This window comes from Lingula anatina, chromosome 6, assembly GCF_051362555.1.
Source record: "Lingula anatina isolate TDL-2025a chromosome 6, LinAna3.0, whole genome shotgun sequence".
Classification (NCBI taxonomy): Eukaryota; Metazoa; Brachiopoda; class Lingulata; order Lingulida; family Lingulidae; genus Lingula; species Lingula anatina.
The window spans coordinates 16,967,840-16,993,459 of NC_141772.1; the positions used below are offsets into that span (position 1 = coordinate 16,967,840).

Here is a 25,620-nt window from a genome sequence, read left to right on the forward strand (position 1 = left end):
GCAACAAGCATTCAAGTGGGTGGGCCATACTTGAACCGCGGAGTATAGTTAGTCTGCTGTTGTGAATGCGACCTATGATACACAGCACAGGGCTGCGATACAAAACACCAGGCCATTTTTTGTGTGATAATGAAGCAATGCACATGTAGGCAGATGTTTTCCTTTATGACTGGTCAATCATTTAGAATTAATCATAAATTAAAAGTGGGATAAGACATCAAATGCAAGTGAATGAATGGGTTGAGCAATGATTCATGAGTAGGAGAAAATTGCCCTCTTCCCAGGAAAATTTATTTTGGGCGGCTAAATCCTCTGGAGAGGACCTTTACAGAAACACTCTTGTCAGTATCTAATATCCACAGTCCCGTGATTGGTTGTTTGTGGTAGAGTTGGGTGAAGAATGACACTCTCATGCCACTGGTGAGTGTCTGGTCAGTGTTTAATACATGAAGGTTAGACTCTACTTACTCCTTGGGTAGAACTACACCATCAGAATTAAGGTAGTCAATGAACTCCACTGGAAGAGGGATGATGTGGCTGAAAGTAAATTTTGCCAATTATAGATTTTAACCTTTCAATTAAAATATTATCAACGTTTTATGTTAATACTAAATCTGTGTTCTCTTCAGTAAGAAAAAAATATTTATTCATGTTTAATGGCTGTCTAGTTTGTTATTACGTTAAATGTCATTTTCTCAACCCAACCAATGTTACGTCCCCAGCGCAGTGACAGTGCCTCTCTACGTTTTCTAGCTTTTGTTGACATTGGAAACACATTAAGTGAACCGAATGGTGATGATCAAATTCATTTATCAAATTCCCAGGACGTACCTTTTTATGCTTAAATGTTTAAACTTAGGATACCACCTGGAGAACATGCAGTTTATGACTTGCTCCCGTTTCATCTTGTTCCAGTTAAAGTTCTCTGCATCTGCGCTTCTTGGAGTCGTTCAAAATTAAGTACCCAAATACGTCTTTTGCATGAAATGACAGAATGCTCCTTAATTTCGAAGCTTTAAGACTTTAAAACTTATATTCAGTTTTAAAATATTACTGAAAATATATAATAACCATAACAATTGATGTTTAGCGTAAACTTGAACAGATATTTACTATAATTGTTTGACGTAAATGGGTACTTTGTAAACATGGAGGTAGACGAAGACGACGAAGTCATATTTGAGGTTAGTAATTGAAATGTCGATGCTTTACTGAAATAAGTATGGGAATTGCGTGTTTCCTTGAAAACAGAAGCTCCAATAGGACTCACTTACACAATTAGTGCAAAACTTTACCCCCTGTAGCAGTCTTTGTCGATCCTGTTAAAGCCCCATTAGAACATCGGTGATAACATAAACTGTTCACTGGAAATTAGCTCATCTGTTAACATATCACAATAAAGAAAGTTTTATTCATATATAATTGCGAGTCAAAAATACTGAAAAATGCAAATAACAGATATAATGACTTTGTTTCGTGGAGGGCGAAGAATGAATTCGAAAGCCGTATTCACATGTCATGCGAATGGGGTGCTTCACAGATCACACCAAATAAAATGAATGTTTTACCCATCTTGTGAAATATAAAGTGGCTTTCATGGATAAGGAAAATATCCAATGGGACTCTCTTAAGTGTATATGTTCATAGTGTACATCTTTTAGTACAAATTGCACATGCATTGTATGAATGATGAATCTGTGCCCTTCTACATAAATGAACTGGTTTCTCTTTATGTATCTATCTAAAAGAATTGAACAAGTTGGTCTGCTTTAATGATTAAAGGTGATTGTGACATATGTCATGCACCTTAGTCCCATCCCATCTGATACTATATAAACCCTAAAAATAACTATGTGCATAAAATATTCCAGAACTCTGCCTTGCATCACCACCTCCAAGATGTTGGCTGGGTTGACATGGACATATCTGTGGTAGCATCAAAGAAATCTTCTATGTTGATGGACCACAGAAATGAAGAAGATTCTCAGTCTCAGAAGAATGAGGTCCAAGGAAAATCTGTCATTAAACCAATACTGGTATCAGTCTTGTTTGTTTTTCAGCACATGTGATAGGCAAAAAAGTTTATAAAAATAGATTTGTTTTGATGAAATGTTTTTTTTTTTTGATGGTTTGTTGCTATTTTTGTTATTGACAGCTAGTAGTAAATTAACTATCCAATGATTTAATTTATTAATTTAATATTGTTGAAAATGAAATTAATTTTTATTATAAAATCATTCAATATTATTGATTTCCTCTTTTCACCTGAAATGAGTTCTCTTAAGAATCTTTTACAAACAAGTGAACTTTCCTTTTTCACTAAAATCTAAAGTCAATAAAGCAGACAAACAAAAAATGTTTCTGCAGAGATGTTACTATTTTTATTCACACAGGTGTCTCTTTGGATGTGTCTAGAGAAGCTGTTTGCCATGCCACATTTTGTGTCAAAGGTAGAGCATATTAACTAGTATATTGAATGATAAAATATTAACAGATTTATGAAATAAGTCAAAAGAGTAAGAACAAAGAATAACACACAAACAAAACAAAATGTCCAAGCAGCAACTCTTTATCAAGTTATAATCACTACTCATAAATGCGCTCAAGCAGAGAGAGGTCTCTTTTATGACATGCTTCCTTTTCCCACCCAGTATCACAGTCTGGCTGTAATAAGAAGCATTTTGAAGTCTGAAGCATTGGAGGAGGAAGATGCTGCCTTCTTGGAAAATCTTGTAAAAGAATCAAACAGCCTTACAATAGTTGAAAAACCAAGGATACCAGTGAGCACGCTGCGGTAAATTCTCCTCTATAACCATAACCTGCCATTGTATAACACCATGCAATATACAGATATATGCTTTGTTTCAAATATCAGTTCACATTAAATAAGTTGAAATTCCGCTATCAACAATTCTAGGTAAACTAATGAGCTTGACCTCCTTCCTTAAAAAAAGAGCAAACCCAAGAGAAATTTCTATAAGTTTTATTGGCAACCAATTATATATATATATATATATATATATATATATATATATATATATATATATATATATATATATATATATATATAAGTTGTCCAGAGACTTCCTTGTGTCACTGATTTGTTTGGAGAGTTTCTCACACAGTGATTCATTAGCCAAATGAAATATGAAATCAAGCAGGAGGTGAAAGAGGATATTAAACAAGAAATGCAGCAATACTTGACGGATAGACTCAGCCTCCTGAACGAGAAAATAGATGCCCTATAGCCCTATATCTGGAAAACGAATCCCTGTGTGAGAAACTCTCCAAACAAATCAGTGACACAAGGAAGTCTCTGGACAACTTATATATATAAAGTATAAAATATATATAAGTTGTTTCATTTGGCTAATGATTTCCTTTACGTCAGATTTTCTTATCATTTCACTTTTAATCTCTGCTAGAGTAGCTTTGATGGATCGTAGTTCTTCTACCGTAATGTTTTCTGTTAAGTCCATGCTGTTTGATCTTGTTTTTTTCTTCTTTTGTGGTCTTTTTCCACTGGCATTGCTGTGCCGTATATATGCAGGAGTCAAGTTGATCTGTAGTTGCAGCATTTTCTTCGGCACTTTGTCTGAAGTCCTTTGTCTGCTTTGTTTGTTTTCACTGGGGTTATTAGATGCCATTGTGTCTATTGTTTGGGTAACAAAGGTACTATAGCTTTCGATTGCGTAATATTGAGCACTTCTCAAATTTGACGGTTTCTTTCTGTACGTATAAATATATAGTTCAAATGAACTATTATAATGAGTGTATTTTCTATAATGAAGTGCGTTACCTGATACAGTGTACCTTTATAGTCCACCTGTAACTTTGTTATTTCGATCAGTGTCCAAGGAGAGATTTTATCAACAAAAAACAGCAGAGTGTTTACACTAGTGTCTATAGCGTACACATGTCATGTGACGGTTACATCAAAAAAGTAAAAAGTATATATATATATATATATATATATATATATATATATATATATATATATATATATATATATATATATATATATATATATATATATATATATACTTTTTTTTGGCAATATTATTCAGCTGAAAGGAAAAAGGAAAGAAAAAAGTACAAAAAAAAGAGAGTAGAACAACTTTTTTTTGCAAATTTTAATTAGGTTGCCACTCTCTTTCTGCAGGTTGTCCTCTATTTTTGCTGCTGGGCTTGCTTATGGTTACAGCCATTTTACACGTGGTTTCATCCTGAATATTCCACTTATGACACTGGTTCCACTTGGTGCTGTGGGTATACTAGCCCTGTTGCTGGAACTTTGGAACCTTCTGCAGTATTACAAATGGAGCAGAGACTGGAGGCAGTTAGAAGATATAATTAAAGACTTAATGGTGAAAACTAAAGTCTTTGGAACTCTCTCAAGGAAAGGGATTCGACTCATACAGGAGGTAGAACTGATATCACGCGGGTTCACCATGTGAGTAAATGTATTTTGCCTACAGAACTAGTGATTAAAAAAGAATGAAAAAGAATAGGTTATGTTTAATTACGTTTGATGATCAGTGGTGGGCATTCAGAAAATTTTGACAGATGATTGAAAGATAATTTACTGGTCATACTAATCATAACAAGAAAATAAAAAAAATACAAAAGTAATTTTTAAGAAAAATTTTATGATGTTTGGTTTTACTTCCATTCAAAGCAATTTTCAAAAATCAAAGGTAAAATGGCATTGCTCCCAAGATTTTATTGACAAAATTAAAGGGATTTCAAATATGGTTACAAGCTAAGATATGATGATTTGACTTTCAGAGCTACTCCCCTGTCCCCAGCAGGTAGGCTAGAGTTGACCAGTGGTGACCAGTCCAACAGACAATGCCCACAGCTGAGAAGTTGTCTCTTCCATGTGGTTAGAAAGACCATTATGAATCTTAGGGAAGCCACTGGCAAGCTCATTGAAAAATATCCTTTATTTATCAGGATGCCTCATGAGCCATATTTGATACTGTTGGCTGGAAGATTTTGAGTATCTGAAGGTTATCACATCAAGTAGTATACTTTATCACTTTGGGAGATTCACTTCTATGTAAGAGAGTTGCTTTACTGGAACCCCAGTCTCGGCATGAGCAGTTGATTAATTTTACTGAATAGCAGGAAGGGAACTTGTGGAGAACTTGTTCAGAAGTAACTTGTGAAAGGGAGTAAATTACTTGAGTGGTAACGTTCAATACTTTAAAAGTACAGTATTGAATAAATGATGATAATTTTCATGTTTGTAAATATGTTTCCTTAATATCATCAAATCTCCAGTGGATGAAGATTTAGACAGTATATCTAACTATGTGGCCTTCATCCCACTAGAGCAATATGGTCCATGTCTAAGTCTTCCAACCACTGATCAGAATGGTGAACAGTTACTGCAGCAAGTGACCGATGGCTACTCCATTTCTGCTTTAAAGGTAGGAAGAAACTTGCCCAGTGATGATAGTCAGCACAAACTGGGACATTTGGGGAGATATGTTTTAAAAAATCATGTTTATGTTGCTTCTTCTGAATATGCTTCCCTTGTTTGGCTTCCAATCAAGCAGGAGTAAAATGGATTTTCCCCTTTTAAAATGTTTTCATCTGTTATTTTCTATTATTGATTGATTGGCTGGTTGATTGAATGTTCTGTCTCAAATTTATGTCATAACACATAAGAGCATTTGTATTATGATTGAACTGACTGTGCAATTGGTATTTATTCCAGGCCCTGTGTCATGTGTGTAACATACACATCTCAGAATACCTAAGAAGAATTGCCCTCTGTTTTCTGCCACAGTTTGAAGGAAAGGAAATAGGTATACATGGAATTTTTACCAGTAGGTCAAATTTACAAAAAGAATTTTAAAGGTATTTTTGCCTGATTGAGGGATTAATTTGGTTTATCCCGTGGTTATTTTGAGGTAGTTTCTTAAATGACATTAAGTCATTTAAGAAACTAAATCGATTTTTATGTGTCATAAGGAATCTACTCTTGATTCACATGTAACTTTAAAAGCTTTATTGACTTGAACTGTTGTCAATTTATTCATAATCAACATTCATTCTAATTTCAGGACCTCAAAGTTTTGAGAATGTACTCAGTTGTATACAACCAGTAGCTGCCACACTTGATAACCATACACATGTGTTTAAAAGAAGCTATGACATACACAAATGTTCATGGAAGGCGAGATTTGAAGACACAAAGCCAAGACATAAAGAACAGGATGGAGGAGTGGGAAAAGACATTTATACAGCAGTTCATAGTCTGCAACTTCACCTTCAGGCTGCCATGAAAAGGTAATTAAAAAAATGTCATGTGTATTGATGGGATGAATGTTGCTGGTATTGGTTCATAGTACTGTAGAATCTGTATTATAGATGGAACTAGTGTCTGCCACCAACCAGAGGTGAACCTTCCTTATTCTGTCATGCACAGTTTTTGACAGCTTGAGTTTTGCTGTCGTCCTTGTAGTGGTTCTCCTTTGAAGGTCCATGTCTCGCATATTATCACCTGTAACAGAATAACTGAAGCAGAAAAAAGTTTGATATTATTCAGAGTAACACATAGTGCCTTCTGATATACTTACTGCTGAATTATAAGTCTCCTGCTTGCAAAGTAAAATTAAGACTCTGTACATGCACACATAATTCTACCATCACTTAAAATGTTGGACTTGAATTGGCAATATTGAAAGTAGATTTCTCCAATGATGTCCAACTTTTTGGTGTATTTGGCTTAGTAGTTCTCACCATCCAGGACATTTGGCCTTTTTTTAAGTCTGATAGGGCACTACATTTATCATGCTAAAGGCTGATAGCTAAAGGGGTACATTATTTAAGCAGACATCTTCAGATTTATTCTGGTCAAAAAATTGTCAGTCTCAACTTACGCTTATTTTTTTAAACAGGGCCCAGCTATCAATGATATGACTATTTTCAGATTAGAAGCAATAGAAAATGAACTGGAAGAGGATGACTGTGCAGTCAAGACAGATATCAGACTGTACCATCAGAAGCTGGTAGAAGAGATGCTGTGTGTACAGAGAGAGCTGACGGCTTGTTCTGGGTGCTGGGAAGAGAGCATGAATCGGATAGACATGATGCTGCCCAGGACAGAAGACAAAGGTATTGATATAGAAGTATAGAATTGAGAGATGAGATTTGAATGTAATCTATGGTCAACGTGTGATGTCTTTTTTGTATCCAATCCTGATGTGGACAGATGTGTAGTGTCTTCTCCATGTTTAAACCAAAGACAAAAAAGTTTAATGACAAAATCAGGTAGTATAGTTTTTGTACAACAGAATGGGTACCTTATGAGACTAGAGTTCTTTCTTTTTGGTATATTTATTGTTGCTGCAGGTGTCAGAACTTAGTAGACGTAAAGTTTCTGTCAATCTCTTTTACCTTGAATATTTAATATGAAAATTTTCTACGTTTGGAGATCTGCCGTTTTTCTTTTTCATCAGTACTTGCTGTGCATAATTACAAATTTGAGCATAGTATATTAATTTATTGCATCAGAATTGACAGAATCCTATTTTGTGCATTATTATTTTCTGCTTTTTGTCTGTACATTTGACAGCTTTGCTGCCTTTTTTTTTTTTTTTTGTTAGCAGCATGTTAATCTGTCATCAGTAACATTCATCATTACTAGACACACTTCTTTCAGTGCCATTATCAAAGGAACCTTCAAAAGAACAACCAGTTAGTCCTAATGTTCCAATAGAGCCTTTGCTGGATATGGACAGCATTATCATTGAAGACCAGGTTGGTAATATCATGTTTGTCCCAGATCAGTGGCCCTGTAAAACACTTTACTAAGCTTGGGGGGTTGGGTAGTGAGATACTCGTTGCTTGGGTGAGGATTGGTGGTAAAAAATAGTCATATTTTAATGAATATTTTAGTTCTTGATTATTTTAGGTATGTCCTTAGTTCTTTAGCGACCTTTATTCTGTTCCTTAGCAAACTGAAAAGTTTGCCGCAACCAGTTTGCAGGAGTTTGCGAGAAAATTTTTATTGCTGCTAATTTGCAAGGAGTTGCATTTTGCAACAAATTTGCAACAGGCCTGATATTTTGCTAAGGGGTCTTATAAATATCAGATATAATATATATTTAAGAATTTTTCAATTATTTTATAAATTTGACACTCATGTGTGTGTTTCTTTCCTCGTTTTAATATTTTGGTTATAGTTTAAAAAAATTTATCTCATTAAGACACAGAAGGAATGGCTTTTATCCTAGTTACTCTGGTTTCATGAAGTGCTCTTTGTCTTGCAGGTGTTTGAAGCATACACTGACCCAAGTGAGGTAGAAGATGGTGATTTTGAATTGTTGTTGTCTGCAGAAGAAAAGGTAAACAGGAGACATAAGTTTATCAAAAGTGTATATTTTGATCCATCCATCAAATGAAGATGAATATTAAATCTCATACTGGACAAATGTACAAGTTCTATCATTTTGTGCATATCCATAGAACTTATTGTCACTCTTGCCTGTGTTTACGTCAGAATCAGACAACCATTCCTCAGTAATTCTTGGTGTAGCCCTTCTCTTCTGGCTGTCTGGTTATAGATCCTACTAAAACTGGGAATTAATAAAGGCCATCAGCTTATACCCTTCATTGCAGCTAGTGTACATAAGTGGTGCACTATTACAGTGCATTGTTTTTTATTGGTTTTTGACGTCTTTGTTTTTTACTGTAGGCAAAAAGGAAGCGCGAGAAACAAGAAGCTGTGCGTCTGCTGAATGAGCTGAAATCTGTCATCGGAATCCGTGCCAAAAAGTGGGAAGAAAGAGAAAGAAAACTTATGAAAAAGAACCATGCAGACAAAGTTCCAAACAAAGAGGAGGATGAATCTGAGGAAACCAAATCTGAAGTTGCAGTATGTGCAGGGAGTGAAAATGATCTTTCTGGATCAGAAAAATCTGCTGCAATTAAGTCTGATGAATTAGAGAATGGTCTGTCATGTGACATTGTTAAAAAAAATTATGCTTCAGATACTAAGCAAACTCATGCAGAAACAGACATCAGTTTGGAGGTAGAATCAGAGACTGAACAAGAAAAAGGAGAAAATAATAAAATAAATAATTTGTGCCAAAGGGTATACAGGCCTGATAGTACCAGAAATAATTCAGATTTAAGTACAGGTTCTGCTGCTAGAAGAAACCCTCAAGACAGGCTGGACTCAGGTTCATTTAGCTTTGCTGCCAATATTGCCGCCATGGCTGCAGCCAGGTCAAGACAGCAGGTACAACTAAGTGTGCAGACCTACCAAGACAGTGATGATTCTGATGATGGAGATTGTATCGTGGACGACTGATACTCAAATAGTATAGACAATAAAAAGATAATAGTGAACACAAAATCATGATTCGCTGCTTCTTGATATCGATAAATTATTTTAAGGAATGTCTCATTTTAATATTTCCAATAACAAAAAGAGGAGATAGCCAACTTTATCCAAGAAAAAAACCAAAAGCAGTCTGGCAGAAATGTCAAAAAATAAACTAGTAATAATAAAGACCGTGTTTTATTACAAAATACCTCAAACTTCTTATACTATTCACAAAGTTCACAGTCCATTCAAAATTCTTCTTGGTCGTCTCACTTTGATCACATGAGGGTATAGGGTGTTCAATTCTTTTATGATAATATCTTTGGTACTGTTTCTCATTTGCCTCAGCGGAACTTCTTTTGCTGCCGTTTTTTAAACTTAGCGATTCAACATTATGCGTACTTTGTAAGTATTCTTTCTTCTATAAACATTTTAATATATATCCATCTTTTACACATGAAAAACCTTGTGCAACATTTGAATAAAGTTTTGTCTTTTTTTATATATTTTATGTTTTTATATCAATCTCTGCGATAAAATAGTGCCACTTAAATCCACAGTATATAGAGATCAAAGAGTATCATTCTGTTACTAAAAGCGGTTCCTAATTCTTAGAAATTACTGGGATGACTCAAAAATGATTCTAAGAGACTAAAAGCGATGTATGATAAGATGAAGACAGTCCGGATAGGCGCAGATAGGAGCAGTGGCAAGGCAGTGAAAACACAACGACATTTCACGGAGAACTTTCGTAATTTTTTTTTTTACGCTCATTGAAATTAATACGGACTCCAAACATTTACAAAGGTAAAATAATGCTGGTTAATGGGGAAGAGTCCACCACATGATTACCTTTGAGAGCTCTTCAGAGTAAAATGTTTGTTTTCGTCACATTCAAACCATCAAAAAACCTAAAAGAACTTCTATTTTCAACTGCAAATGAAATGCCTGCTTTAATGAAAATAAATGAGTAATTATAATTAATGAGCCTTGAAAAATAAGTTGATCCTGACAGCAAATGAAAGTGTTTATATTTGTAATTCCACAACTAATGCAGAAAAGTTATTCATATTCCACTAAATGTATTTGTGCTGGTAATACTGGAGATAACGCGCTCTCATTCAGCATCATTAGCAGTAACTGTCTGATAATTGGCATTTATTCATATAACTGCCAATCAGCCTGTCTGCACTTGACAGCCCTCATAAAAACCGAATGAATTGAACTGACACCTGTCAATCAGAGGATGTGAAAGATGGGAGTTTTACATGCCCGGCCATTATAATCATCAACTGTGTAATAATTATGATTGACGTTTGTTTACATAACTGGCAATCAAAGTTGTGTGCGCTTGACAGCCGCCGTCAAAGTTGAATTAAACTGTATAAATTTAATTGACACCTGTCCATTACAAGACGTTCTGTAACACTGGGGAGGGGGGGGGGGATAGAAATTTTAACAACTTCAGTCTATAGAAGAACGTTTTGAAAGATAAATGCCCCGATGATAAATTGCTCAGAGAATGTAAAGGAGTTTAAAAGGAACACGTAAAGGTGTAAATGCTTGGGTGTCTACCTCTTTCTTGGCTCATAGTCCCACAACTTCAGAAATTTATGACTATCTAGTACATGTAGTTGTGTGTTCAGTGTTTTTAAACACTATTGTAAGAATATCTATAATAGATTAATTAAGTAGATAATAAGCCAGTGTTGGTTAACCAATAATAAATGTAGGAAATAATTTATGCGAATGCCAGTAATTTAGAGACACGGATCATTTGAAATTACAAACCTTACAATTTCAAATAACTTCCAGTATCTTCTGCACAAATTCATATTTAAGGAAAACTAAAAATAGCGTCCATGAGTACACGTGCCGTGGCATCAATGTGTAGAAATACGTAGGCAACTTTGATTTATCTGTGGCGTTTTTGCCAGCATTATTTTTTACCCAGAAATGTATTTCTTTTCCCAAATCCAATGGTAGGCTTGATAGAGAGTGGAAGCAGTGTAACTGTATATAGAAAATTTTCAATACACACCACAAATTACTTTTCGAGCCTCAGTTGACTGGACATAACAAAGATGTTGAGACAGTTAGTACAGTCAGGCTATACAAGTGTAAAAATTGAACGCATATGAATATCAGGGCACCGCTTTGATAAAAAAAACTGTACATTACGTTTCCGCGCCGATCCGTCCCCGCATCGTAGCTCCCCCGCACCTTTACTCCCCGGCACTATAACTCCCTCGCATGGTTATTACCTCGCAGAATAGATTCCCTTTGGTTAAATGTAAGATTGAAAAATAAATAAATAAATAAATAAATAAATAAATAAATACATGTGGTCGAGTTTTATTCAATAGCAAAGCGTTATATCTATTACTGACATGATTTTAAAGGAAAACGAAATATATACAGTGTATTTAATAAGTGAGCTGTTTATTTACTTGAACAAATTTTCTTTGAAAATAAATGGAAAAAAGAATACAGAAAAATGCTAACTAGTTGGGAAAACGTCGCCAACACGTAAGAGCACTGGCAGGAGTGCTCTTTCGAGAAATCGGCGCAATAGATTTTTTTGTTGTTGTTTATTTTTTTGGCTTGAGGTCTTTGAAACCAATTGCAACTAGACTAATATTTATTAATGTTGCAAATTCACGTTCTCCTGAGTAATCCATTGTCACCGATGTTCTCCTATTCATCTTGTCGCACTTGTGGGTGTACTCTATTGCTTCTGCGTCCACCAAAACAAGATGAAGATCTAACAGCATTCAAAAAACCATTCCACCATCTTCTCAGTCTAGAAGGGACTTTGGTCTCTTCAAATACGTCCCGTTTAATGGGGAATTTCTGAAAGAAACCACAGAAGACGAGCATTGACTATTCTATTATTAGATAAGTGTCAAAATAGAGGGCTAATGTTCCCCATGTTAAATTTGTTACACGTTCTAAAGAAACATTCAGTTTAGCCAACACCCTCTTACGTTTTGTTTCTACAAAATATAATAATAGTATTGCAAACCTTTTGGTTTTCCTCACATTCCTTTTCGCACTTTTGTTCAAACAGAATTCTCTCTTTAGCAGAAGCGTCATCTTCAGCTCTAATTTTGGGGCTCTTCAAATTTTCCTAAACACAAAATGTTTTTCAAATAGAACTTGCTTGTAAAGGCAATTGAGATATGTTGCTACGAGTGCTCCATTTTAAACGGAATGAGCCTTTTTACAACTGTTTCGTGATATTTGGAAAATGCAGCTCTTTCCTCCATAACATTAATTCGATATGCTAAAACATCGATTAGCTGCTCTACAAAAACCGCTAAAGGGTACTCGCAAATACCAGTGTACCCTCTCCTGCACCCCCAAAAATAAATATAAAATAAATAATTAAAATAAAACGAAAAAGATTAAGTATACATATAGCGGAACATGTCTATATCTTACTTGAATGATCTTTTCCTTGCGTTCTCTAGCCTTCTTTTTCTCTAATTCCATCTGTTCTTTCTTGCATTTTATTTCTTCTAAGCGCTTTGCAATTCTCTTCCGTTTTTCTTCGCCTTTCCTTTCTTTCCTTTCCTGTTCTGTTATTTCCAACTCGAGTTTAGCTTGGTATGCCTGTAAAAGTTACACAAAAAGAATGATGATAAACTAACAAGTATTCGTTTAATTCTCATATATTTCATTTCACCATTTTTTCTTTTAATTTTCATGTATTTGATTATCTATATTTTCTGTTTTTCTTAATCCTGGATCAGTCAGACAACCGCTACTTAATAATTATTAACAGAGGTGGTGAACCAGACAAACTTAGATTAATGTGTTTTTGACGGTTAGAAAATAGCAGTGAAAAGAAGAACGAATGCCAGATTTCTAATGAATAACTTACTTTTTCTAACCTAGCGCCCGTGGAGGGGGTTCTGCCTCTGAGCTGTTCATTTCTCAGATTTTTCGCTGCTGTTTGTCTTATGTCCAGTTCAATGGCCAACTCTTCAGGGTCTCTTTGTCTGGTTTGTGAAACCAGTCTACGGGACAAGCGCCTAGGAACTGTCGCTGAATCCAGCGCAGAGGGGCCGAATGGCGTTATTGGTCTAGAGGTCTGCTGCGACGAAGCTTCGGATTCGGATTCTGCATCTATCCATAAAGCCAGTTGATGTGGTCTAGGGTCCACATCTTCATCTTCGGTTTGTAATCTTGAGGTAGGGTTCTCAATGGTTTTAGCTTTACCAGCCATTTTAGGGAGAATTTTAACTCCGGTCAAACTGACGTGCTGTTCTAAAAGAACTGTTGCCAAGTCTTAATTTTGCCACGGACGTTTACGTCACTTTGCTTGTGACGTTTGTTTTTACGTCGCACGTCAGTTTGTTGACCAAAGCATTACGTCCAGTGAGGTATGACTTAAAAGCTACGTGATCAGTAATTAAATAAAAAAAAGTTGTAAGATCATCAAATTAAACATTTTCAAAATGTCCATTCTTACAAGTCCACTAATAGTTCCTATTCGCTCTTTAAAATCTTCCAATATGCTTAGGTCTGATTTCATTCCCATTGAAAAATTTGTTTGCAATGTCATTGAAGTCTCGGGTCCCTATTTGATCTCTGTGACAGTAAAAGCATAGTTAAACAACTGAGACATCGTCTACTCGCTACCTAACATACTAGTGTTTTTACTTGTATCATATAATAACATTACGTAGCACTTAATAACCTTCCACTCACGCTATTTGTTGTAGGCATAATTAGTGCAGTGGAGAATTCAGGGTTTTACTGAGGTAGGGGTGGGTGAGGCCAAAGATTAAATTTTTATCTCGCTTCACTCGGCAAATATTATACAGTAGACTGGGAAATTCATCAATAAAATTCGTTCGCTCTGTATCGTTTTGCTCGTGACATTTTTTTTTTGGGGGGGGGGGGGGGGGGGGCTGTGTGCTCGTGCCAAGTTTGTTACCTGTAACTGCCGTGACCTATGCAAACAAGAAATCTCCATTTTTGGAAATAAGCACGTTGGTTATAAAGACACATTGGTTTGAATAAATGGAGTAGCACGATGTTCCCCTGCAGTCGAATTCATTCTCATGATGTTTAGTTGTAATTCTAGACCTGCAATAAAATTGTATGAGAAACAGTTGACAATCTTTTTTTCTTGATAAAAACCGTGTGATAGAGGTATGAACTTTACTATTTCCCATCATTATACCCGCACTTTTGGGACAAAAGTTGGGGATCACGTTATCCCGCCAGTCCGTGCGTCCGTGCGACCGTGAGTCCGTGGGTCCATGAGTCCGTGCGTCTCTGTGTTAGTAATTCCACTTTCTCCTGTCATGAATAATTTCATACTGTTATTGAAGATTATATTTTCATATTGGACTCAGGGATTGCGATATAAATATCAAGAGAATGGGGTCCCTGAGGGTGAGCTACTCTTTACAATGTGGGAGAAGTGCGGGGATGTGCGATGGCTAACCATCGACAACACATGGTTTTTAATGTATCGCCACGAAAAATCATTTGACTCAAATTGATATATATATATATATATATATATATATATATATATATATATATATTGACTATAACTAATTGTCTAAAATTTGGTGTTTTTAACCGAAAAAAGGTCAGACTCCTGAACAGTACCACAAATGGAAATCATGGGGTGAAAGTTTGAGAAAAATACCCTTTACCCCAGGAAACCTAATAAAATATTGAATTTATTCAAGTCAACGTTATTTTAAATTTAAAGATCATTTTTAAATTAAATAGTGTCTAAAGTTACAACATAATATACGTATTTCCTTTTTGCAATTCACAGACTACCCCGAGTACCGGTGTTAGTAAGATACAGAACACAGTATTGTTTTATATTTAAATTATTGAGTTGCCACTCTACACATATCTAAAAAACGACATCTATTTGTATTTCAGAGCGTCCAATATTTTCTACTCAAAAACCCACTCTTCTTTATAAATTCAATTAATATCAATGCCATCTTTGAACATTGTTTGTTACAAAATTTTCATTATATATCTCATTATTGTGTAAATAAACCATTTAATTTGTTGTTATTTTATCACTGTTTTAATGTCACTGCTTCTAGCAATTTTGGTATTTTTATATCTGTCCATTTGACAGCTTTGCTACCTTTTTTTTCCGAACAATTGCCTCATTCATTGATTCCAGTTCGATAATCAAATTTATCTAGCTAAACAGTTGACATTGAGTATCTTTAACTCGTGCTGTATAGCATTAAACCAACATAGACCCCACGTTAGATATCAAAATTATCTGCCTGCGAAAACAGATGATTGCCCACGGGGGCTAGAACGCCAAACAGGTGTCCGTTTCAGAATAGCGTCACTGGTAGGGCCTATCAGATACCAGGTACTTGAGATGGTAGGTCAAGAAGAAAACTAAGTACTAAAGGTAAAAACGTATCAAAGACACTCCTCTTGTGCAGAAAGAACGTTTCTGATTTGGCTGGTCGGAACTCGGTTGTTTTTTTATTGTCGCTACAGTAATAGGTGGATTTGGATATTGCGGTTTTTGAGAAGATCATATAATCATGCCAGGCTTCATAAACGAAACGCTCGCAAACGACAACTCGACCACTCCGATGTTCATGGGACAGCAATATCCTGGCGTATACAACACAGTGTACTGGGGAGGTGAGATACCGTGACCATAGTATCGGGTGACAAATACACACCCCTAAATCCAAATGCCAACTTCTAGCATCTATTTATCAAATAACCTCACAGAAAGTAGTTTAGAAACCATCCAGGCTATATTTCCTCTGGCTGGTAAACGTTTGATGACTATTTCATTGGCGTCAATGAAATACTGTACATAGCGAAATATGCTAGCCCAGAATTAAAGTTGGAGGTTCATCTGAAGGCTATTTGAAAAAGCGACCATTCCGGTTCGACGAACACATTTATGGCGCGGTCGATAGGCGTGTTGTAATCTAGTCTACGACACTTTAAAAGTTATCCTGTATTACTGAAGACGAAAAAGTAGCCATCCATAACTTAAATCGTGGATCAGTATTTCCAAAGTTACTTTCATGCACATTTGTGAACAATGACGTGTATCAGTACATGTAATTCTAACATGTTGGGGACAGTGACTTTAAAGGTCCAAGTGCTTAATGGCACGAAATTCATGCGCTGGCATTCCTATTGGCGATTCTGATAAAACTGGCTGTGCTAGTGTATATAGGAATCGTCAATAGGAGTTCGTGTTAAGTACATATTAGTATTCTTCCGATGTGATTCCTACCAATGTTTTTGTTTACTTGTTTTACAGCCTCTGCGTCTTCTCTTCTTCTCCTTCTTGCGGTTTGTATATTGCTGCAGATCGTTTTCCACAGAAAGAACAGAAGGTAAAAAAATGCCTGGTTCACAGCTTTTCAATGAAAAATTTACTTTATAAAAATCACAAAAGGAGGCATCGATTCTGTCATTTCTAGATATGTCATTGAGACGTGGAAAAGTACATTCAAAATACTTCAAAAATGTATAAACTGAGTGCTACGTGTGTATTTCGTTATCAAATTAAACGGAGAAGATTAATGTTTTAACATATGAATAATGTAATATGTACTTTTATGCCCGTTTAAAAATCATAATATCTGTCTTTTTTTAACATTTAGTAAAAACATATTATCTGTCTTTTTGAACATTTAGTTCCAAAGTTTCGCCCGTCACAATTTTACAAGTAAAATCTGCATGCCAGGACGACGAAAATACAGTGGATACCAAAATGGATGAAGACACTTGCCATTGGGTCACTCGCATCTTCGTAGACATAGAGCGACCAATACTGATGGACATAATCAAATGGGTTGGTATTGGAATGTTCACTGCTGGACTTTTGTTATCCTCTCCCACAAGATATGCTTTGATCCCACTTATCCTGCATGACGTGGCACAAGTCATCCACACGCACAGACTGTATAATAATGAATTTGTGACCCAAGATATCAAACGTGTACACTTCACGCATGCCTTTCTTGGCGGATTCCCCACTGGAACCACAGCCAAGGTCGTCGGGATTTTCTGGTTGGACGGATTATGGGACAATGGAGATGCCGGTTATGTTATTGCACTTGCACCCCATTCAATCCTTGTCCTTGCGTGTTTCCCGATCATGATTTCTGCTTTCATTTTCATGTGCTGCAAGTGCCGTAAATGTAAACTTTGTGGTGATAGAGGGTTCGTGGTTGTTTGCTGTGTATTTTACGTTGTCTCCAGTATTCTTTGGCTGTTGGGTACATTTCTCTTCATCGCCAGGTCACCGTACGACATGTTTGGCATCACGAAGGCATGTGCTGCCATCTATCCGATCATCAGACAGGGTTTTGATATGGAACCACCTTTTGCACTTGGCTTTGCATTTGTTTTCCTTGTCGTCCTTATATACATTGCCGTCACATACGTGTGCGTTGGCAAAAATGGTATGTCATCAACGAACCTTAAGTTTGTTATGTTTATGAAAACCTTGTGTTTTGCTTATTTTTACCGGTAATATAGAATCTACATTGGAAGTTCCGCACCAGAAATGAAATTATTTCCACCAAATTTTGAGACATTTGTGCTTTCTATTAAATTTTCTTACCAGGATTTGAAACTTAAATTTCACGTGATATATCAATTGTCAAATTAAGTGTGGATTTAGTTCATGTTAATTGCATTTAAGCACCATTGTAGAACTCATAACGTTTATTATTTTTATTTCAGGAAGATTGTTGAAAGTGTTTCCAGAATTCATAGACGCATGGAGTTTTGCTTGGTCGGCTGTCACGCTGGTCTATTTCATGGACAACCCAGGAGCCGCCAGCGCAACCCATATGAAGCTGTACGTGGCGTTGCCATTGCTGATGTCTTGTGTAGTTGGCATTTTCGTTGATGTATTCCGAATTGCACATTTTGCCAAAGAGAGGAGAAAATTACATGCAGAATTCGAAGTTACAGTGCAGCAACTGGGGGAAGCTAGCAAGGTACAGTTGTATCAAGAATAATATTCATCGTTGACGTTTTGTGTAATACGTTTTAATGTCGTGTTAATTTTACAAACAAGAAAGTTTTTAATCGCCTATTGACAAAAATGTTTTCAATAATTTATTTGAATATTAACCGATGAAATTCATCCTGGACTTTTATATATTTTGACAATTACGCACAATTTTTATACTTCACTATAATTTTTATAATTCAAACTGCAAACAATATTTTCAGAAAACGGTTTTAGAGAAAGAAGAAGATTCTGGAATCGAGTCAGCTCCAGTGCCCGTATGTGGAACGTGAACGTCAACGTGCTAAATATACTGAGACATTCTTTACAATATAAACCTTTGGTTACTTTATGTAATACTACCACTGACGTGTTTCATCACGCCATTATATCTCTATTACCCCAGCATCATGCCCCTGTACAGTTTATCTCCGTTTATTATCGAAAGACCACATGCAAAAATACTGAGAGTTCTTCAAATTCATTGCTAAGAAGAGATACCGCAGGCCATTGTTACGCTGACTCGCAGGTAGATGCACTGGGTGTGAAAATGATTTTCTGCCTAAAGTGTACATCTTGCCTACTGCTGCTTTTACTATATTTCACAGGAAATTTGTTGTTTATGGAAATAATAGCTGTGGGCTACCAGGAACAGCTGTTCCAAATATAACAGGACGACATGTTTATATACATGTACTAAGCGTCACCACAGACCAAATGTAGTTACAGTATACAGTGTGTCATGTATATATATTTTGCTATATTAAAAACGCTCTACTATGCTCGATGTCCCAGTCGAATAATAAAAGAGCGAGTCTTACATGGTGTTACATTATTATGAGGCTGTTTCGCAAAAAATGATCATCAGAGGTATACACTGTAAATGATCCAGCTTGGTGAGGAAATGAAAATTGTCAATATTTTTCTAACTTCCAATTGTAATTGGCAATTGTTGACTTGATGACCAAAAACGGATAATATACTCTGAAAAATATGTTGCATATTGTGTTGGTTAAATGGTAGTATATTGTGTTTCGTGTACCGGCCATAAAGAGCGCATTCAGAACATATGATCCGCGGACTAACTGATGGTCTTCTCGCCTCCCCACGCGCCGTCGCTGCCGGTGCCTAGCAATTAAATCTCGGAGCCTTGATTTTATCCGTTTAATGGCGCGTGTGGAGGCGGGGAGACCATCAGAAAATTAGCGGCATCGCTTTTTATGTAGGATCGGCCATATTTAGTCGGCGAATCAGATAGTCCGCGGATAATCTGTTCTGAATGCGCTTAAAAATTCCTACTTGACCCCAGATAGACAAATCCGGTCAGACTGAACGCTTTCTAGGTTGGCCACAATTTGTGTTAATTAGCTGTATATTTGTATCTGTCAATACATATAGTTACTACTGTCAAAGTTTCGGTGTTACATAGAAACGGATCCCATTGCTACAGATGAAAAAAGTAATGGATTTAAACGTCAACATTGGTGAACACAGTACTCAAACACACCTGAAGCAATATATACTGCCCTACCAAAAAGGTGTCACCTTTATCGCAATGTGTAAAATGATACAGAAAAACAAGTCATGAACCAATGCTTTTTTATTTAATATCTAGGATTTTTTCACAAATCTTTACTTATTGTACAACCAGTGAATTAACGAACCATAGTAAAAAAGCGAAGTCACATCTTAGTGTTTTGTGCAGTTTTTGTGGATTGAAGAAAGCAGCTGACACGTCTGAAATTTCTTGAAATTTTTTCATGGCTTCTGTTCTGAATGCTTTCTTTCTGTACAACGCATTTTCTTGTCGAGCAAACATAGTTTGACTCACTAAGGTAATTAGGAAGAAAGTAGTCAAAATTTGATCTAGAGTAATATACAGTAATAATCTTGATAACCACGTTCAAAACTCCTTGTATTGTCAAAAGACACAAAACAAGAAGAGCTCCATTTTACTTAGGGAGCAAAAATGCATCAAACGCTAAAAATCCCCAAGGAAAAAAATATTCAATCTTTTTCATTACCTATGTCGATTTATCAAGAACGATGAGGTTTATGACATTTGTCTGCAACTAGAAAACGACGGATACTCAGCACGGAGAGTAAACTGAAGAGAGATTAATTCTCACATATCAGTTGGCTTAAATTGTTTAGTTTGACTCCTTTGATCGTTTAAGTACGTATTTAAACCAAGATAACAATAACGCATTGACACTGATGCAACTCATTAAGCATGCTATTATTCACAAAAATGTTTTAATACCAAGATATTGGCACTCCTGACACTGTCAGGAAAACGCAATCGTCACTGTGGAAAATGATAAATTTGTTAACATAACATTATCAGGTTAATAACCTCGCTGTAACAGCCCAGGGACGTTCATAGTGGCAGTTCAGAATTTTTGAAATATCAGACAACCCAATTTATTTCATGTGTTCTTATATTCCAGATATTTATAGAAACAGTACAATTACTATTTCATATGTGTTTTCTAGATGTGTTATGTGAAATTATGCAGCAATGCATGGAGGGCTTTCCCCTTATTCAGCTTGATACAAAACTTAACGTATCGTTTTAAATATACGTTTGTTCATTTATTTATTTATTTATTTATGCTTTAAAATAAATAAACCATTTTTTGTTATAAATACTTTTTGCTAATGTTAACACATAAACGTCATGAATTAACGCCGTAAAACTTATCTAATTTGTCACCTGCTGCCGAACCATGTCACCTGCCAAACATCTTGACACAGTTTTGAATCGTGCGCAACCTGAAAGTAGGCTATCGATAGTGCTCGAAGTGATGGCGGACGCTAAGGTTAAGGTCTTTTTAATTTCCCCAGATTGTGTCGGGGAAGAAGAATCAAAGATTGTTTAGCCAGAGAAAAGAGTCTCAGGTATGCGCGGAGAAATTTTTCGCTAGGCATCTTTTAGAGAATTTTACAAAATATGGTCTTAAGTAACGCGAGACTCCCTACCAGTATATGCACAATATTCTAGGCTTATATACCAACTGGCTGATGAGTGGTTAGTAATGGAAATTGCTGAAGACCTCAAGAAATATAATTGACTGATTAGCCATCTCCAAGACCCTAATTCTTTCGCCGCACACATGGCATAGTGCCGATAAGCTTTAAGAAACAGTCATTGCTGCTCGGTTCTCAGGCTGATAGTTGCTACCCAGATAACATAAATTGAAGTGACCAATGTTATTGTTAGTCAGGTTCTTCAAGGGCTCGATTGAGAAGTTATTGAATGTACTGCATGTTTAAAAGGGAGTATTCATGCTAACACAAAGGGTTAGAAAATTATGATCTTGCTGTCCTAGCTACCGGCATTACCAATCCATAAACTGTCTACACAAAGATTACTACTTACGTATATGTATATCAGTTGCTATATTGACTAATCTACATATAAAGTTACTTAATAATATTAATAAAATAAATTATTATTATTATTATTATTATTATTATTATTATTATTATTATTATTATTATTATACACTAAGCTAAAATGGCACATATAATTATGTTGTAGGCTCCTTATACTGCAACCGATATAAATACAAATAAAAAAGTCAATGCATCCCATTGCAGGTACACCAACAATGTTAAAGTAATTCAAGCCAGGAATCTGAAAGCATTCAAAGAGCATTAATAGCTTCTTGTTGAACTTACCGGGGGACAATTAAAACTTTTAAAACAAATTTACTGATAAATAGCCTATATAAAAATCATTATATTCACCGTCCTCTATTGAAACTCGTTAGACAGCCATCTTGACGAACTTGTGCTTTAGCTCGGGTGATTATCTTTCCCTTTTCCGGAAATATGGCTAGTGTCAGAAAGGAAATATTAAAGGTGGGTTGGTGGGGTAAAATGCCGTTTACCCCAGAAAAATTTGTAAACATGAGTTTTGGAGGGAAAATCCTGCCTTGATAGGCTTTAAAACACACAATAAAGGGCGTATCCTACGGGGAGGGGGGGTGACAAAAGTACTGCGCCGTGTGTATAGATAGTCGTCGCAACCAAGTGATAGGGCTTTTGGTGAAATCTGTTTGGCGGTTATTTGTCGCAAGTGATGTGGATTCTTTTATGTGCCACATAAAAGTGGCATCGAATGTGTACATTGTCCCTCTGGCTGCCAGGAGCTCACAAATCAACAAGGTCAAGAGATTGTTTCTCAGTAAGGAGGGCGTTTAGATCCCCCAAATGTAGTGTAGCTGCCAGATATACTGTGTACCTAGACTGTATACAAGGTTTGCAGACGGATGGAGGACACTGGCTATGTCCAAAATTTACCACGAAGTGCCCTTTTCAGGACAAGGAAAATAAAAACTTACTGGAATATTCTTGTTTTTTTAAATGAATAGATAAAGTCCAGAAACGTTCTGACTTAAGAGGTGTTTAATTTTATGACGTCATCCAGATCCTTGCTTGCTTCCTGTGTGACTTCAGCCTTCAAGACGCTATGGAATACCCTGGCTGTGTATACCGCCGATATTGCATAAACTTACATTCAGATGAAATACCAAGTATTATATACCCTGAAATTTTAATCTAAAGAATTAAGACAAGATACCCAGTGCAAACTCTTGGAGCTGAAACTTAAATTACATTTTAGAGGCCTTAAATCGCTACATAAATGCAGCAGTGCTGTGCATAGATAAAGCGCCAATTATAAAGATTGTAAAGTGGGGTATTGAGCAGCAGCCCAGGAGAGTAACGAGGTCATATATCATTTAAATGGTCTGACGCTGTTCAAGAAAGTCATTCTATTCTGGAGGCGTGCTGCCGAGAACCTTTGCTGTTTTTAACACATATTACAATTTCATTTCCGATGGCATTTGATTTTAAGAAAAGTTATTTTGATGTTTCTACAGAAAAACAAGTGTGCACTTGAAAACAGGAGAAAAGTAAGAGAGAAAGAGTAGATATAGACAATATTAATAAGGAAAACTCTTGGGTGACTCTTAGAAATGGATTACAATTTATTAAGAGAACTATCCCTCCTACTTGACCCCGTTGATCCCCTGGGGAACGACTGGCGAATGATGGCACACACTATGGGGTATTCTTACTCGGAAATAAGAAAACTTGAACGCGAAACGGAACCAACCAAGATGCTCGTGGCGTCTTACGCGGCAAAGACCGGGAAAACAGACACTGCTATTATGTGCGACGTCAAGAGTTTTGCTTTGGAACTAGATCGGGCAGACGTTGTGGATTTGATAGAAAGTGCACTTGATTCGGAATATGTAAGCCAAAGACCAGCAGATGTAGCATGCGTCGTTCTACAAGAAATAGGTAGGTTCGAAGGCTATACTAGTCAAAAATAGGTTGGTATGATGCACAACTTCAGTTACACTGTTACCTAACATGTAATGTCAAAATAAAAATAACAACTTTATTCCAAAAAATATGTAGTTGAAGCCCGAATACTTCAAATCTCTATACATTGAGCAATCTCTGTAAATGTATGGATCACATAACAAAGAATGTCAGCTTTCCCCTGGTTTAAAATAATTCTTCAATATTAATTTTATCTCATATGACACGTTTCTAGTTCAACAAAGGTACCTTGCGTTCGTGTAAATGTCAGCCTCGACATAAAAAAATTACAACCCCCACCACTGTTTCTCTTGTGGAGATCTGTATAATTTAGTAAAAGTGTCTCGCAAATGTAAAGTATTGCTGCCGACTGCGATACTTAAAGGCCCAGTCACAAATCAGTTGCGATGCGTCGGGGATGGGTAAAACCCGGGAAATTTGAACAAACTCTTGAGACAGATCTCACGATTTTGCACCCGTCGGAGGCGCTCTCCGGACGCCTGCGGGTTGTCGCAGATTTTTTAGACATCGCCACTCCCGTCGCGGTCCCCAACTTTGAACTTAAAATTTTAAGATTGCTCGCAAGATTTTTCCCCCATTTTGGGCATCCCAGACACAATCTCCGATGACCTACGATGCCCTCCGATTAATCGGAGGCGTCCTCCGAATATATATCCATATATAACCACATATACCCAGGGGGAAAAAATTACGAGAAAAGACGCTCGCAGATATCGTCTCCGATCGCCTCCGATGCAATCGGAGGCTAATCCCATGATTTTTCGACAAAACCGGGTCAAAATCCTTGAAAAATCTCAGACAATGTGACTGCTCCACTTTTATTAGGATTATTGCTAGGATTGTTCAAGGATTCTTTATTTTCTACGACGACCCCCGGCCAAAACTAATCCCCGACAGATCGCCGACATTGTGACTGGGCCTTAAGTAAAGATAACGAGGACGTTGACTTAGGCTTAACATAGCTGCCAGCTGGAAAGCTTACACACGAAAGCTAAAAAGTTGGACTGACACCGACTAGACTGGTATATCTTTCATTGTTAAATGAACAGGAAAGTCAGTTTATGATAGTTTTATAAATGCATACCAATAGATTTTACAAGGTCATGACATAATTCATATCATATTTACTAAATCTTCTCGCTTGAAAAACGCTACGACCTTGTAACTGCATGTATATGCCATGACCTTGACCTGCCTTTGAAAACGCTTGTAAAATTTTGGATATATATTACTTCGCAGAAATTGCTATTTCAGACATGTTCCTGTGATATCATATTGTGTTGCCAAGATATGTACTCCCCTAGCAAAAAAGATGTCACCCCTAGCGCAATGTTTAAACTAATACAGAAACGCATGTCATTAACCAATGTTCTTAATTCAACTTCTAAACAGAATTTTTTCACAAATATTTACTGATTGTACAACCGATGAATTAGCTAACCACAGTAAAAATAACAAAGCCACACCTTGGTATTTTATGCAGTATCCTCCGGATTGGAGGACGTGCCGTCTGTGCGTGGAGTCAAAAGGTTCTGTAACGTTTGTGCAGTGATGGCGTTCCACACACGTTGCCAAGATAGCATGAGGTCATTTTTGTTCGCGGTGTTTTTCCCCTCATTTATCCATTTCCGAAGATATCCAACACATTCTTAATGAGGCTCTGATCTAAGGATTGAGCTGGCCATTGGGGGTATGATGGATCTGAATCGCATATAACCTGCCTAATGTTGAATTGGCTGTAGGTAGAGTAGCACTATCATGCTGAAACATGAATTGGTGGTCATGGTCCCCAAAGATATTCACGACAGAATTTTTTTAGTTTCTTGTAAGTACTTGGATGCAAGGGTCTGTGGTAAGGTTCCGTTGACCACTGCCTGCTCGCCTACAACATAGTAGCCATTACACCCCATGC

At 36.5% G+C, this 25,620-nt stretch overlaps 4 protein-coding genes across 7 annotated transcripts in view; 2 read left to right on the forward strand and 2 right to left on the reverse strand.

The window, feature by feature from the left end:
• Positions 1 to 981, reverse strand: part of LOC106176020 (translation initiation factor eIF2 assembly protein) — a 31,513-nt gene extending 30,532 nt beyond the window's left edge. For 2 of the 3 annotated variants that reach the window (XM_087014577.1, XM_087014576.1), the window contains exons 1-2: positions 832 to 981; positions 469 to 537 (exon numbers count right to left, since the gene is read on the reverse strand). In XM_087014577.1, the coding sequence (XP_086870703.1) occupies positions 469 to 537; positions 832 to 905 (143 nt within the window). In that variant the 5' untranslated portion in view covers positions 906 to 981. Of the gene's footprint in view, positions 1 to 468; positions 538 to 679; positions 737 to 831 lie in introns of those variants that run through there. The other variant, XM_087014578.1, reaches the window with a different exon arrangement.
• An 84-nt stretch (positions 982 to 1,065) lies between these two features.
• On the forward strand, positions 1,066 to 9,843 carry LOC106175997 (vezatin). 2 transcript variants are annotated; one of them, XM_087014572.1, is made up of 13 exons: positions 1,066 to 1,184; positions 1,872 to 2,036; positions 2,394 to 2,450; positions 2,652 to 2,794; positions 4,163 to 4,453; positions 4,789 to 4,936; positions 5,277 to 5,435; positions 5,726 to 5,837; positions 6,075 to 6,300; positions 6,944 to 7,128; positions 7,676 to 7,773; positions 8,286 to 8,360; positions 8,711 to 9,843. In XM_087014572.1, the coding sequence occupies exons 1-13, from the start codon at positions 1,149 to 1,151 to the stop codon at positions 9,326 to 9,328; spliced, it is 2,313 nt and encodes a 770-aa protein (XP_086870698.1). In that variant the 5' UTR covers positions 1,066 to 1,148; the 3' UTR covers positions 9,329 to 9,843. The 2 variants fall into 2 exon arrangements, with proteins under 2 accessions (XP_086870698.1, XP_086870699.1); XM_087014573.1 differs by having other exon boundaries at positions 5,726 to 5,816.
• A 1,843-nt stretch (positions 9,844 to 11,686) lies between these two features.
• Positions 11,687 to 13,655, reverse strand: LOC106166366 (uncharacterized). Its single transcript, XM_013544900.2, has 4 exons — positions 13,230 to 13,655; positions 12,788 to 12,958; positions 12,369 to 12,473; positions 11,687 to 12,196 (listed from the first exon to the last, which is right to left on the reverse strand). Exons 1-4 carry the CDS (start codon positions 13,572 to 13,574, stop codon positions 12,041 to 12,043), a joined length of 777 nt encoding a protein of 258 aa, XP_013400354.2. The 5' UTR covers positions 13,575 to 13,655; the 3' UTR covers positions 11,687 to 12,040.
• Positions 13,656 to 15,648: 1,993 nt separating this feature from the next.
• LOC106166368 (uncharacterized) lies at positions 15,649 to 19,435 on the forward strand. The gene is made up of 5 exons (XM_013544902.2): positions 15,649 to 16,003; positions 16,644 to 16,719; positions 17,024 to 17,793; positions 18,077 to 18,336; positions 18,575 to 19,435. The coding sequence occupies exons 1-5, from the start codon at positions 15,901 to 15,903 to the stop codon at positions 18,641 to 18,643; spliced, it is 1,278 nt and encodes a 425-aa protein (XP_013400356.2). The 5' UTR covers positions 15,649 to 15,900; the 3' UTR covers positions 18,644 to 19,435.
• Positions 19,436 to 25,620: the final 6,185 nt, after the last annotated feature.

Bases quoted from the DNA above. Each gene is read 5' to 3' on its own strand.
- LOC106166366 (XM_013544900.2), bottom strand. From the start codon at position 13,574: ATGGCTGGTAAAGCTAAAACCATTGAGAACCCTACCTCAAGATTACAA. The intron at 12,959-13,229 runs GTAAGTTATTCA...TAACTTTTACAG, and splicing joins CGGGCGCTAGGTTAGAAAAA to GCATACCAAGCTAAACTCGA. The intron at 12,474-12,787 runs GTAAGATATAGA...TTTTGTGTTTAG, and splicing joins GCAAGGAAAAGATCATTCAA to GAAAATTTGAAGAGCCCCAA.
- LOC106166368 (XM_013544902.2), top strand. From the start codon at position 15,901: ATGCCAGGCTTCATAAACGAAACGCTCGCAAACGACAACTCGACCACT. The intron at 16,004-16,643 runs GTGAGATACCGT...CTTGTTTTACAG, and splicing joins CAACACAGTGTACTGGGGAG to CCTCTGCGTCTTCTCTTCTT. The intron at 17,794-18,076 runs GTATGTCATCAA...TTTTTATTTCAG, and splicing joins CGTGTGCGTTGGCAAAAATG to GAAGATTGTTGAAAGTGTTT.
- LOC106175997 (XM_087014572.1), top strand. From the start codon at position 1,149: ATGGAGGTAGACGAAGACGACGAAGTCATATTTGAG. The intron at 2,451-2,651 runs GTAGAGCATATT...TTTCCCACCCAG, and splicing joins TGCCACATTTTGTGTCAAAG to TATCACAGTCTGGCTGTAAT. The intron at 7,129-7,675 runs GTATTGATATAG...CACTTCTTTCAG, and splicing joins GCCCAGGACAGAAGACAAAG to TGCCATTATCAAAGGAACCT.